Source organism: Conger conger, chromosome 11 (genome assembly GCF_963514075.1).
Source record: "Conger conger chromosome 11, fConCon1.1, whole genome shotgun sequence".
NCBI lineage: Eukaryota > Metazoa > Chordata > Actinopteri > Anguilliformes > Congridae > Conger > Conger conger.
The window spans coordinates 47,180,198-47,195,248 of record NC_083770.1 but is presented as its reverse complement, the minus strand read 5'-3'; the positions used below and the strand labels follow the sequence as shown (position 1 = coordinate 47,195,248).

The 15,051-nt window shown below is 53.9% G+C and overlaps 1 protein-coding gene across 1 annotated transcript in view; it reads left to right on the top strand.

Moving 5' to 3' along the window:
- Positions 1-12,379, top strand: part of ap1b1 (adaptor related protein complex 1 subunit beta 1) — a 50,552-nt gene extending 38,173 nt beyond the window's left edge. The window contains 4 exon segments of the mRNA XM_061260028.1: positions 924-1,008; positions 1,125-1,211; positions 4,366-4,520; positions 9,821-12,379. Of these exon segments, the coding sequence (XP_061116012.1) occupies positions 924-1,008; positions 1,125-1,211; positions 4,366-4,520; positions 9,821-9,895 (402 nt within the window). The 3' untranslated portion in view covers positions 9,896-12,379.
- The last annotated feature ends 2,672 nt before the right edge of the window (positions 12,380-15,051 follow it).

Genomic DNA, 15,051 nt, shown 5'->3' with positions numbered 1-15,051 from the left:
GTACTCCATTAAGCCGCCTGTCCCGATCGATCGCCTTCCGTACTGCCCAGATTTCTGTTGACTCAGAAACGTACGAGTTTGTGCTGGCGGGAATGAGAGGAGATTTGAGGCGTGTACCGCCTGCCAGGTCAGGTAGTACAGGCAGGAACTCCGTGCCAGGCTTGATGGAGTGCTGTTCTCTGTTTAGCTCTTGGGTGAACTAAGCCTTCCGTACACAAGTGGCAGGGAGAGAGGAGCATTGCCGGTCTGAATGGCCTGTTCTTATTATGATGTTATGTTCTGTTCTGCCGACACCCCCCTAGATGGGGTTCAGAGAGGCCTTCGGCAGTGTGATGGGAGCGCTTTTTTCGGTTCATCCAAAGATAGGGACGTAGGTGGGGAGAACAAAGCAATGAGCCAGCCGATCTGTCCCTCCCTCCCGCACCCCCTACCCCCTCACCCTGAGGAATAACCAGCGTTTACAGAGAGGGAGAGCATGCAGTATGAGGGGGGGTGTAAGGACATGCTGATATGATTATCTTCTCGCTTGTGCTCAAAAAGTGCTGCTGCTTATGTTATTGCTCTCACACTCTATTTCTCTCTCTCCCTGCCTCTCTGTCACTTTCCCCATCTCTCTCCCCTCTCTCCCCCTCTGTCCCCCCCCCCCCTCCCATCTCTCCCCCTGTCCCCCCCCTCTGTCCCCCTCTGTCCCCCTCTGTCCCCCTCTCTCTCCCCTCTCTCCCCTCTCTCCCCTCTCTCCCCTCTCTCTCCCTCCGTCTCCCTCCCTCTCTCTCCCTCCGTCTCCCTCCCTCTCTCTCCCTCCGTCTCCCTCCCTCTCTCTCTCTCGCTCTCTCTCTCCCCCTCTGTCCCCCCCCTCTCCCCTCTCTCCCCCTCTGTTCTCCCCCTCTGTCCCTCTCTCTCCCTCTCTCTCCCCCCTCTCTCAGGTGGCTGTGAAGAACAACATCGACGTGTTCTACTTCAGCTGCTTCTACCCCATCAGCATCCTGTTTGTGGAGGACGGCAAGATGGGTGAGTGCCTCCTGTCAAGGCCCCTTCCGTGTGACCAGTGTTCTCGGTGCATTCTGGGAAATGTAGTTCTCCGTGGCTTCGGTGTCCTCAGTGTTTGTCTCTCTCTCTCTCGGCAGAGCGCCAGGTGTTCCTGGCCACTTGGAAAGACATTCCCAGCGAGAACGAGGCCCAGTTCCAAATCAACGACTGTCACCTCAACGCAGGTGAGCCCAGTCTGTCACCTGGAGAGTCTGTCCTTGAACTTGTCTTTTGAAACGTTGTGCTTGACTCTTGCAGTTTAGAACAGCTTATCTCATGGATTCAGGAAATGTTAAACTCCGTGGAAACAGCTGGTGTGACTGCAGCACGTAACTAAAAGCACTGAAGTTCAGACCTGGCTTGAATACGCAATTGTTTTGGATCAAAATATTTTTATACGCTTCACTTAGCTTGTCTGGTAAACCTATTAAATTCTCTCTCAAAAAGTGCAAACCTGCCTTCTGCTCCTCTTGGTTGGCTCAACGGCACAAGGCAAGATCAATCGAGCGCAGATAAGTATTTGAATCCAGAACAATTACGTATCGACCCAGGTCTGCTGCAGACAAAAGCGCTCTGCCATATTGCCTAGACAGATACTGACATGATGCTTTCCTAAATGTCTCGCATAACAGTGGAAGATGGAAGGTGCGGGGTTGCGGATGTGAAATATTAGATGATGATGATGATAATGGTTGATTATTTATGCTCCTGTGCTATCAATAGCAGGCGGCTCTGCTCCCTGTGTGAGGTGCTGACGGTGTTGCGTAATTAGCGTGCGGGTGACGCGGTCTGAGGGAGCGGGTGAGGTCTGGAGGCGTGTGCCTGTCGGTGTTTTTGATGAAGTGCGCGTGTGTCGCCTCGTCCTTGGAAGCGCTGGCGGCCCGTTGCCGTGGCAGTGGAGTTATCCCTCGGAGCCGCTGGGCTCGTTGCCGAGCCGCTGTGAAATGAAGTTTCTCTTTCCGGCGCTGTCCGCGGCGTTTGTTTACTTGTTGCGGTTGTTCGGTGTTATTAAATCGAGCCGCGCGGAACACTCCGGAGAGACGGCACGGCCACATAGGCGGGGATCACCGAATAAAAAAGTCATCTTACCACAGATGGAAAAGCCACTCTCTCAAGGACTGCCTGTGTGTGTATGTGTGTCGAGTGTTGTGTGCGTGTGTGTGAGATTGACTGTTTGTGAGAGAGTGTGTGCATGCATGAGGTGTGTGTGTGAGAGAGAGTGTGACTGTGTTTGTGAGAGAGAGTGAGTGGGAGAAGAGTGTGTGCATGTGTGATACATATTAGTGTGTGTACATCCATTGTATGTGTGTGAGTGAGTGAGTGTGTGTGAGAGGTGTGTGTGTGTGAGCCTGTGCCATCAGACTGAGATGAATCTGCCTCATAAGAGCTGCGCAGTGAGAGACGGAGGCAGGAGACAGGAGGAGGTGTGTAAGGAGTGACAGAGTCTGAAGAATGTCAGAGATGACTGTTTGAGAAAGAGGCTGTCGGAGGTGGAGAAGATGGAGGTAGAGAAAGCGAGGGATGGAGGTGGGGCAGAGGGAGCGGGCCGGACGGTCCCAGTCCCGCAGGGGCTTCAGCACTGGCTCTCCTCTGGCTGTGCCCTGGCTGTCTGGGGCTCTGTGTTCGTGGGGCTTCTGTATCCTCCCTTCCTGGCCCTGGATTAAGACTCCAACACCCAGAATGCCCTGCAGGGCTTCACACTGTCTTTACAGCTCAGTGCAGTTTGATATGCCGTGTTCAACTCTTAATGACAGGGGTTCTGCTCGCTGACAGCAACTCCACACCTGGGCCAGAACTCCCCCGTGATGTTGTCAAGGCGATGGAGGAGGATTAGATTAGAAAAACTTCATTATCCACACATGTGAAGATCTGTGTTTGGCAACGTGTCATATGCAGTGCATAAAAGCACATTACAGACATAAGACACAGGCAGTGTGCTCATAAATACTCAAAAGATTGTCCAACAACAATGTGCAAATACACAGCCATACAGTAAATTAGAGATTAGTGGTGCATTATGGGTGTGAGTTTTTGAGGCGATGGGGAGGAGGAGCAGTGCATTGTGGGTGTGAGTTGTCGAGGTGATGGGTAGGAGCAGCGCTGCATTGTGGGTGTGTTGTCATGACGATGGGGAGGAGGAGTGGTGCATGCGGGTGACATGGCTCAGGCAGTAAGAGCAGTCGTCTGGCAGTCGGAGGGTTGCCGGTTCGATCCCCGCCCGGGCTGTGTTGAAGTGTCCCTGAGCAAGACGCCTAACCCCCAAAAGCTCCTGATGAGCTGGTTGGTGCCTTGCATGGCAGACAATCGCCGTTTGTGTGTGTGAGTGTGTGTGTGTGTGTGTGTGTGTGTGTATGAATGGGTGAATGAGAAGCATCAATTGTACAGCGCTTTGGATAAAGGCGCTATATAAATGCCAACCATTTTACCATTTACCATTGTGGGTCTGTTGTTGCGATGGGGAGGAGGAGCAGTGCATTGTGGGTGTGTTTTTGAGGCGATGGGGTGGAGGAGCAGTGCATTGTGGGTGTGAGGGAGGAGGAGCGGTGCATTGTGGGTGTGAGGGAGGAGGAGCGGTGCATTGTGGGTGTGAGTGAGGAGGAGCAGTGCATTGTGGGTGTGTTTTTGAGGCGATGGGGTAGAGGAGCAGTGCATTGTGGGTGTGAGGAGGAGCGGTGCATTGTGGGTGTGTTTGAGGCAATGGGGTGGAGGAGCGATGCGTTGTGGGTGTGAGTGAGGAGGAGCAGTGCATTGTGGGTGTGAGGAGGAGCGGTGCATTGTGGGTGTGAGTGAGGAGGAGCGGTGCATTGTGGGTGTGAGTGAGGAGGAGCCGTGCATTGTGGGTGTGAGTGAGGAGGAGCGGTGCATTGTGGGTGTGTTTGAGGCGATGGGGTGGAGGAGCGATGCATTGTGGGTGTGAGTGAGGAGGAGCGGTGCATTGTGGGTGTGTTTGAGGCGATGGGGTGGAGGAGCGATGCATTGTGGGTGTGAGTGAGGAGGAGCGGTGCATTGTGGGTGTGTTTTTGAGGCGATGGGGTGGAGGAGCGGTGCATTGTGGGTGTGAGCGAGGAGGAGCGGTGCATTGTGGGTGTGAGTGAGGAGGAGCGGTGCATTGTGGGTGTGAGCGAGGAGGAGCGGTGCATTGTGGGTGTGAGTGAGGAGGAGCAGTGCATTGTGGGTGTGAGTGAGGAGGAGCGGTGCATTGTGGGTGTGAGTGAGGAGGAGCGGTGCATTGTGGGTGTGTTTTTGAGGCGATGGGGTGGAGGAGCGGTGCATTGTGGGGGTGAGTGAGGAGGAGCGGTGCATTGTGGGTGTGAGCGGGCTCTGTTGCTCCCCCTGCAGATGCGGCCAGCAGTAAGCTGCAGAGCAGCAACATGTTCACCATCGCCAAGCGCACCGCCGAGGGCCAGGACATCCTGTACCAGTCCATCAAACTCTCCAACGGCATCTGGGTCCTGAGCGAGCTCCGGCTGCTGCCCGGCACCCCCAGCTACACGGTGAGGAGGAGGAGGAGCGGGGGAGACCCTGTCTTTACAAGTCTTTTCATTTTGTCATGAGATCTTATTTTCTTCTCAAGTAGAGATAAGATGAGAAAATATGAGCTTGTTTTAAATTAGCTGTTTGCTTGACAAGTGAAATTTTCTTATCCCATTGGTAAATCTTGAATTGAGTAAAACTTTAGTCTTATTGCCAATATTTAAATTTTTTTTAATGGAAGATTTTAAGTTCAAATGCTTGACTAAAATACTTGTTGAGATGAACTTACTTTATTATTTTTTTGCAGTGGATGTGCGGTTTGAGAGGAGTTTAGAGTCTTTTTAATGCAACTATGTAAACGATACATTGCTTGCCAACACGTTCATTTTTTGTTTTTGTTTCTACCTTTCTGAAAGTCTCACTGAATTGACGAAACTCAACAATTGAGTGTGTCCCACGGTGTGACCAGTCCTTATTCAGTGTGTCCCTCGGTGTGACCAGTCCTTATTCAGCGTGTCCCACGGTGTGACCCGTCCTTATTCAGTGTGTCACACGGTGTGACCCGCCCTAATTCAGCGTATCACACGGTGTGACCAGTCCTTATTCAGTGTGTCCCTCGGTGTGACCCGTCCTTATTCAGCGTGTCACACGGTGTGACCCGCCCTAATTCAGTGTGTCCCACGGTGTGACCAGTCCTTATTCAGTGTGTCCCTCGGTGTGACCAGTCCTTATTCAGCGTGTCCCACGGTGTGACCCGTCCTTATTCAGTGTGTCACACGGTGTGACCCGCCCTAATTCAGTGTGTCCCACGGTGTGACCAGTCCTTATTCAGTGTGTCCCTCGGTGTGACCCGTCCTTATTCAGCGTGTCACACGGTGTGACCCGCCCTAATTCAGTGTGTCCCACGGTGTGACCAGTCCTTATTCAGTGTGTCCCTCGGTGTGACCCGTCCTTATTCAGCGTGTCCCTCGGTGTGACCCGTCCTTATTCAGCGTGTCACACGGTGTGACCAGTCCTTATTCAGCGTGTCCCACGGTGTGACCCGTCCTTATTCAGCGTGTCACACGGTGTGACCCGCCCTAATTCAGTGTGTCCCACGGTGTGACCCGCCCTAATTCAGCGTGTCCCACGGTGTGACCCGCCCTAATTCAGCGTGTCCCACGGTGTGACCCGTCCTTATTCAGCGTGTCACACGGTGTGACCCGTCCTTATTCAGCGTGTCACACGGTGTGACCCGCCCTAATTCAGCGCGTCCCACGGTGTGACCCGTCCTTATTCAGCGTGTCCCTCGGTGTGACCAGTCCTTATTCAGCATAACCCAGGGAGGGTATCCATCTGCAGGACATTCCCCGCTTCGCCCAATCAGGCTCCTCCATTTCAGCTGCACAGCAGCGTCTCCCTCCCCCCACACAGCCCCACAACCCCACAGCCCCACACCCCCACACAGCCCCACACACCCCCACACCCCCACACCCCCACACAGCTCCACAGCTCCACAACCCCACAGCCCCACAGCTGCAGCGGCTCAGCCAGCAGATGCGTCTGTGAAAGACGGGCGTCTCTATGCGTCATTCACGGTCTCTCCCGAGCGCGAGAGGCAGGTGGGCCGTCACGCCGGGCGTGTGAATGGGTGTGCGTGGCTCAGCGCCCTCGCTGAAAGGGCGCGCTCGGAGGACTTTGGCGTGTCCCGCTGATTGGACGAGTGCCCGCGCCCGTCTCTCACACGCCGAGCCGAGGGCACTTAGTGGCGCTCTGACGTGAGGATCTCTCCTCTCCGCTCACGCTCCCCGCGCTCTCCAGCGCTCAACGCGTCAGCCTTCTGGCTCGAGTGCCGTCCTCGGTTTCGACTTCTGTTCCCCCTTCTGAAGCCGAGTGGTGCAGATGTCTCCGTTCGGTTCGACTGTAGGTCGGTCGTGCCCTTGTTGATTTCCTGTTCCCGATTTGTTTTTTTTCTGTGGTTTTATTGCCGCCCGGCTCTTGTGCTTGTTGACGTCATTTGTTCAGGATTTGGAGGTTAGCGCTTTTATTTCAGTTTTTATTTCCTTTATGTCACCTTTGTGCCCCATCCCTCTCTTCCTGTCCTTTGCGGACTTTAGGGGTGCCCCATCCCTCTCTTCCTGTCCTTTGCGGACTTTAGGGGTGCCCCATCCCTCTCTTCCTGTCCTTTGCGGACTTTAGGGGTGCCCCATCCCTCTCTTCCTGCGGACTTTAGGGGTGCCTCTATCCCTCCGTACCTGCTCTCACAGGGTCCTGTTCAGTCCCCAAAATACTAACCATAAAAAATACAACCTCTCTGTGGGCCTGGAGCCTGAAACTTTACCTGCTTGTTACCTCACATGGGCATGTCTGTCTCTCTGTCTTTGTTTCTCTGTCCCTGTCTCTCTCTGTCTGTCTGTCTGTCTGTCTGTCTGCTTTTACTCTAGTCCAGCGATAATGTCACTGGACTGAAGTTCATGAATGTTCTATTGTTGCCTGATTTAGACACTGGGTTGTTATCCTCAGCAGAACGTATAAACAGACTTCAGACGGCCGGAGTATGAACCGCATGTCTGTGCGGCCTGCGGCATCCGTTGCACACTGCAGGTCGGAGCGACACTATAAACTGGCCGTTAGTCGAGTCTCCCACCGCGCTGAACTGGAGGGGGGGTCGTTCTGGGTGACGGGGCCCTGTCGTCAGGAGGGGGGCACCACAGCGAGTGTTAAATTGAGGGGGTTTGAGCTGCCTGAACTCCCCCTCCCGGCCATGGTTCCAGCTAGCCGCCCCGGCTTCCCCTTCACAAGCCAGTGCTGATGTTCCCTGTCCCCATGGCAACTGGGTGACCAATGGCGCGGGCTGGTTGGCTCCCCCGCCGGAGCGGGTGATTGGGCGGGACGTGCCGGAATGTGGGCGCAGTGCATCCCCGCTGTAATCGCCGTGTCTCCACGCTAACCCCCCCCCCCCCCCCCCCCCCCCAAAACACGCCCCCCGTGCCACACTCCTTTATTCTCTCCATCTCTCCGTCCTATTCCTGTCCTCTCCTCTCTCTCCCAGAGAGCGCTCTGCATTCTCTCTCTGGTGTCTCACTGTCTGTCTGCTCTTCCTTTCATCTCTCCCTCCCCTGCCTTCACCCCCCTCCCCTCTGTGTCCCTGTGTGTCTCTACCCACCACCTCCACCGTGCTTCCCCCCCTCTCTCTTTCCCCTGCTCGCTCTCTCTCTCATTTCCACTTTCTCGCTCTCCCCCCTTTTCTCTCATTCCCCCTTTCTGTCTCTCACTGCCTCATTCCCCCTTTCTTTCTCTGCCTCATCTCCTCTCTCTCTCTCTCTGCCTCATCCTCTCTCTCTCCCTCTCTCTCTCTCTCTCTCTCTCTCTGCGCCGTTCCCCCTCCGCACAGCGTTCCCTGTTCCCTGGCGGCGCCGTGGGGAATGTGGCGGGAGTGTGTGGGAGCGTGGAGGTCACACACGGGCGTCAGGGACCGGAGGCCTGGCCTGAACCCTGATCCAACGCCAGCGCGTGTGACCTACCCCAGGGCCCGGTCTGAGTTAACGCCAGGAAATCTCCTGACACTTCATTAATTGCGGAATCCTCATGGGACATTTCTTCAGTTCATTATTTACGTTTTCTGAATTGACTGAATCTAGATTGAATTTACCCCCAGTCCTACCAATTATATCAGCCAAGCACATGACCCAGTAACCCATGGGACTACAGATGGAAATTAGCTCTCTCTAACTGTGGTGTGATGGATACATCATAGCTCACTTAAAACGATGTAAAGACATTACACATGGCCCCCCAGGCTGGTCCCTTTCTGAGGATGAAACGTTACCGGTTTCATGGAGTGTAAAGTGAGCCTTTCCTGTTCAGCCCCTCTGAGACCAGGCTGGTCCGGTCGGTTGGGGATTCTCATAACTCTGTGTGAATAGTCATGAAGAAGACCTGCCTCTGAGAGGCACCGTCTCTGTGGCTATGCCCGACTGAAGACTTCAAACGCAGGGGGGCGGGGGGGGAGAGGGGCCCGGGGGCCGGTGGGGAGAGGGGGGCGATGTTGTGTTTCTGGGTGTCGATAAGATTGCATGAAAGGGAACATTTCCAATGCTAATGAATTCTCCGCCGCAAATAGAACTAAACGCTGGCAATGGCATCCGGGGGGAACGGGGTGGAGCGGTGTGCGGGCGGAGCTCTTAAAAACGGGGGAGGGAGGGGGGGTGTATCCCACACACTCACGCGCCTCGCTGACCTGCTTGAGGTTCAAGTCGTCCAGCTGCAGTGAGAATCGCGACGCGGCCATTCGTTTGGTCGATCTGGAATGTTCCGCGAGTTTCCAGGCCGCTCCGCCGCCCTGCAGTTCTCCTGCGTTCTGCGGTTCTCCTGCGTTCTGCGGTTCTCCTGCGTTCTGCGGGTCGCGTCCGCCGGTAAACACCATCGCGCCGCTTTGATGTGTCGCCGAGAAAACGCGCAGCGAATCGGAGCAGAGCTACCCGCTCCGGGGGGAATTATTTTGTCGTCACGGCAGCACTAATTTATTATTTTTTTGTATTGTTGTGGCTGTGGCTACGCTAATACGCTTAGCGCTCGCCTTTCCCCGCTCACTCCGGCGTTGAAAACAAGCTTTTCATGTTTTATTTTTATTTATTTATTTTTAAAGAAATGACAGTGATTACACTGCATGCTCTGAGTGCTAGTCTGAGAGTGAGCAGTGCAGCCGTGTCACACTGTAGAGCATCATCACTCAGCTCCGGCCCTCCCATCCAAATCCTGCCCTGCTTTTATTTCTCTCGGGTGCCAACTCAATTTGGTTTTATTTGTACAGCGCTTTTCACAGAAGACTTGTCCCAAAGTCGCTTTGCAGAGTAACAGAGGGGAAGAGAAAAGTGGCAGGCAAGAAATAAAGTGTTGGGCACTGTCTTTACACCTGACTCCCAGGTAAAGGGAGGGTGGACACACCTGACTCCCAGGTAAAGGGAGGGTGGACACACCTGACTCCCAGGTAAAGGGAGGGTGAACACACCTGACTCCCAGGTAAAGGGAGGGTGGTCACACCTGACTCCCAGGTAAAGGGAGGGTGATCACACCTGACTCCCAGGTAAAGGGAGGGTGATCACACCTGACTCCCAGGTAATGGGAGGGTGAACACACCTGACTCCCAGGTAAAGGGAGGGTGAACACACCTGACTCCCAGGTAAAGGGAGGGTGTAAGAGCAGTTGTTCTGGGCCCTGGAGGGCCGTGTCTCTCTGAGGAACCCCCAGCAGACCAGCAGACTGACCCTGCCCCTGTGTCTCTCTGAGGAACCCCCAGCAGACCAGCAGACTGACCCTGCCCCTGTGTCTCTCTCCACAGCTGTCCCTGAAGTGCCGGGCTCCGGAGGTCTCCCAGTACGTGTTCCAGTGCTACGAGATGGTGCTGAAGAACTGAGCCTGCAGGGGGCGCCACTGGACAGGGGACGGGGAACGATTCGCTTGCGTTTCTGGGGCTGGGGGGGGACCTTTCCACACCTGACCATTTCTCAACTGCTCCTCCTACAACCCCCCCCCCCCATCTTACCCACAACCCCCCTCTTCCCCTTACCCATCGGTCCCTGTCCCACCCCCTGCCCCACGCCTCCCTGCCTCCCCTCCCTCTCCCGTGACCTGTAACATGGTGACACGTCCCAGTCCTGTACAGACAACTGCACAAAATCCTCTTTCTCTCTTTCTTTTTTTTTTTTAAACCTATTCAACGCAGGTGGGGTATTTTTCCTTTTTTTTTTGCTAAAGCCTCGTTACCCAACGACCGTCTGTCCACTGAGCCCCCCTCCCTCCCCACACACATCATGTGCTGAGGGTGTTTAAAATGCTGAACCCCAGCTCTCCCGTCCAATCGGAGGGCCCAATCTCCTCCCCCTCATCATGAGCTCCCTGTGCTCCTCCTGTCCCGCTCCACGCCTCGTACCCCTGCAGCGAGAGGGGGCGACCCTGCCAGGGCTGCCCCGGGGCATGCTGGGAGACCGCGCTGCGCTGGCTCTCGTGCGCTGGCTGCGGTCTCTGCTCACCCCGCGTTTCTGCCGTCGTCTGTTTCTGTGCGCTTCTGTTCGGCTGTGGGGCTCGCCAGCGCCCGTCCCTGACCTCAAAACTCTGCGCCCGTGTGCGGGACACCTTGACCAGAACTTCCTGGTGAATCCGCCGTGTTTAATCGGAGGTGCCAGGAAGTTGGGAGTGCAGTTGCTTCAAACCGCTCCTGAGTTTAGGCGACCTGACCCCCCCAACCCCCCCCCCCCCCCCCCTCCCCCCGTGGCGTGAGAGAGAGCACTGCATCTCCATTTCTGGGAACACGACACTATTTAGAGTACGGACCGCTGTCATGCTGTCTCCCCCACCCACCCGCCCGCCCGCCCGCCCAAAATGTCCCAATCGGGTTTTGATCTCTGAGGTGTTTGGTTTGTTTTAGTTTATTTTATTTTTTTGTGTGTGTTCTGTAAAGTCATGCTGTTGTTTTTTTTTGGACTTCTTCTCTTTTTGTGCAATGTCATTCTGCTTTGGTGTTTTTGTTTGCGTGCATGCGTGCGTGCGAGTGTGAGTGTGTGTGCGTGTGTGTGTGTGTGTTGCTTAGTTGCCCCTTCCTTCCTCTGCCCCTCCGCCGTCCCCCGTTTCCTCTCTAAATCATTCCATCGGCTCTCCCTCGGTTTGTACTTGTGTTATTAGACCATATCTGAGCAGTGGGTGGCGTGTGGAGTGCAGTCTTTCCCTGAGATGCTCCTACACCAGGCCGAGGGGGGCCAGTGAGGAGCCAAAATGGCTGACCCCCGACGCCTCGTCATCTCGCTGGCTATTCGACTGACCTCCACCCGACAGAGACGGAGGAGTGAGGCGATCGACCGTGATCTCGCGTTTCTCCGGAAGCTTCCGCGTCCGGAGCGAGGGCTCTACGGGTTGGTGTCGGGATTGTAGCGTTTGTATAAAAAAAATAAAAAAAATGGAAAAAATAAAATGTAAACCTAAATAATAAAAGTCTTTCACACCTCAAAAGAAATGGCTGTGTCTGCCCGATTAGTCTGTGAAAATGGTCTGGCTTTCATTACCAGTCTCGGCTTGGTGAACTCGTGACTGGTTTTCCGCGGGTCGCTCTAGGTGAAAGTGGTAATCGCAATCAGTCCAGAGCAGCTGCAGGATCAGGCAGCGGCTATAACGCACCCGAAAAGAAAAGCAAAATTTACCGTGAATATCGCCGACAAAAGCCACTTTTCCCCTCGAGAGGCTCCGTGCTCCGTGCGTCTCCGTTGAATTTCAAGGTAGCTCTGCGGCCTCCTGTATTTTCCACCTTGGTTCTTGGTTTTTCAACGCGTGTTTGACCGAGTGTGATGCGTGTGACTCTCCTGACACTCATTCCGATGGGCCCAACGCTGGCTGCTCTGTAGATGGTGGAGGCTAGCCTCATGCTACCACGTGCTCTACTGTACATGGCGGAAGTTAGCATCACGTTAGCATGTGCTCTGTACTGTACGTGGTGGAAGTTAGCATCACGTTAGCATATGCTCTGTACTGTACGTGGTGGAAGTTAGCATCATGCTAGCATATGCTCTGTACTGTACATGGTGGAACTTAGCATCACGCTAGCATATGCTCTGTCCTGTCCATGGTGGAAGTTAGCATCATGCTAGCATATGCTCTGTACTGTACATGGTGGAAGTTAGCATCATGCTAGCACATGCTCTGTACTGTACATGGTGGAAGTTAGCATCACGCTAGCATATGCTCTGTCCTGTCCATGGTGGAAGTCCGCCTGTGGGGGAGACTGCAGTGACTGTTTCTGTTGGTGGGGGTAATGTGTGTTCTGTTGGTGGGGGTAATGTGTGAATTGCTTGAATCATAGGTTAATGTGAATACCTAGTGCAAAATTTAAATAAAAGCAATATATTCACAAGAGCTTGTCTGTTTTTTTGTTTGTATTTTCCCCCCCTCCTTTCCAAATGTAGTGGGGGTTTTTCCCCCCCCTTCCCTCTCTTTCCAAATGTAGTGTATTGATGATCTGTGTGTGGTTGGGGCTACTGTTTCGATGCAATATAAAGCCGTCCTATCTAAGTGATGCACACCATATTGTTCTCCTTTAATAAGTAGACCACAAGCATAAGGATGTAGCCGACGACATGTATAGATCAAGCGCTGAAATTACATTTCTGATCATTAAACGGTGCTCATCTCTCCGCTCACCGGGGTGACTCATATACATCTTCTAAAGCCGAACGCTTGGCTCTCGTCATTAAGCCGGAGCGCTTCCTTAATGGACGCTCTTGTGCTCTGGCCCCCCTCGGGGCTCCAGAACGGGCGTACATCTCCCCCCTGCGCGGCCAGGGAGCGGCATCAGCCCCCGTGTCATGGAGAGGCATTAAGCGCTTAAAGTGCGTCTCTGAGCTAACGGGTGGGAGGTTGAGGGGGGGTTGGCGGGGGGGTCCTGATGAACGCGGCACGGCAGAGGTGCACTGTGATCCGTCCGTCACCGGAGGGAAGCGTGCGCATACAGGGCCGGCCCCCCCCCCCACGGGGGGGTTCAGATGGGAAGTGCGTCGGCGTTTAATGTTGCTCCAGGGTTACGGTGCGGCGGTGTGTGAATTTTTCCCCGTTATTACGCTTCGACTGATGTCTCCTCCCCGCTGCCCCTTCTTTAAGTGCTCCCCGTAATCACGTGACCCTGGAACCTGCGATTTATTATTAGTTCTCATCTGTATTAGTCCACGTGGAGTGGGCCTCTGTTTTTCATTAATGGGTTATCGATCGATCGGCGCAAAATGGCTTCCAGTCGGGTGCGGTTGAATTGGCCGTTTTGCTCAAACGAACAGCTGCCCTCCTCCTCCTCCGACAGCAGATGCACTGAGATGAACCCTTGTTGTGACCGTTCGGAGGGAGCTCTCTGGTGTTTGTGTGCTGCTGAAGCAGAATGTTCGCCGTGTTCAGGTATACTAGTTCCATCATACTTTTCTGTTTTGTTTTTTTTTGGTGGATTTTTTTGGGTCCCTTTATCAGACCTTTTTCAGACCTGCAGACAGTTTTTTTTATATGTGGTCCCTGTCTGCCAACTGCTCCTTGGTACCTGGGATGGGTCAAATCCAGAGGACAAATGCCCCCACGGGGTCTTGTCATAAGATGGGTAAAACCGCTCTGAAGCGCAGACTCGGACATCCTGGTGGAGAATAGTGAGGCGCCGTGTGGGGGGAAGGTCACAGAGTCCAGGCCGTGACACCGCTGCCTGACCTCCCGTTCCTGGCCGGAGGCTCCGTTTGATTGCGTGATTGGAAAAAATTATTATTCCGCAGTCATCAGGGTGACCTCTTAACTGCCTGCAGAGGCTTTAAAGCAGGAAGTCTCTCCTTTTGGAGTATGGCCATAGCAAACGGAAAGAGGAATATTGAAGGTTAAGTCTGCTTTTCTTTTTTTTTTCTTTCCTTTTCTTTTTTTTTTTGTATATTCAGGAACAAAAAAAAAAAAAGACATCAGACGTGTATTTAATGTCAACATCTTGTGCCCTTTTTTCGAGGCAGCCAATCTGCCGGATTACATACCCTGGGCGAGCACTCCAACACACGCTTAACTCTTCCTGAGGGAGCGGTTAAGGGGAGAATGCTAACTCCCCTCTCTCTGCCTCTCTCATCTGCCCCCGGTAATGCTAGGGGCGGCCTGTAGCGTAGCGGTTAAGGTAAATGACTGGGACATGCAAGGTCGGTGGTTCTAATCCCGGTCAAATCTGCACAGCCATTGGGCCCTTGAGCAAGGTTCGCAAGGTCGGTGGTTCTAATCCCGGTCAGATCCGCACAGCCGTTGGGCCCTTGAGCAAGGCCCTTAACCCTGCATTGCTCCAGGGGAGGATTGTCTCCTGCTTAGTCTAATCAACTGTACGTCACTCTGGATAAGAGCTTCTGCCAAATGCCAATAATGTAATCTAATGTAATGTAATGTAATGTAATGCTAAAGCCCCACGGAGGCTCCAACGTGCAGGCGAGTCACTTGGCCTCCAGGGGGAGCCACTTACCCCCATGATGCAACTCTGCGGCAACGTCCCTTTCAGATGCTCTCGCCGCCTCCAGGGGCGTATTGAATTAGCCGAACGCTCCGTTGTGTGCTGAACTGCTCCCATCTGCTGAACGGGAAGTTAATTCCGCGAGCTTAACCGACACGTCTCCGGCGGTTTCCGCCGTTTGTCCTGACGGTGGAAATGTTGACTGCCGCTGCATTGGCGCGTTGGTGTTTGCAGTGCTTATAAAGTTGCTTGTTGAAGTGTGTTTTCGCATTAACTGGCCCAAGGGATGTGTTGTGAGAGATTGGGTCTGACGGAGACTTGCAGAAGATGCAGAGAGCACAGTGATGTTATGTCTGTGACCAAGATTGGCCTGAATCTTTTGCACTTACAGGAGGTGGTAGCAGCACTAAGAGTATCAGGGGGTATGAGAATCAGGTCCTGCCTATGGAGTGAGAGACCCCTCACCGATATTATAATGCTATTTGTGGGCATACATGTGCTGTCATTTTCAACATTATCCTTTCATCTTGGGACAAGGCGAGGCAAAGCCACACTGGAAACAGGAACATGGACGCCACACATTC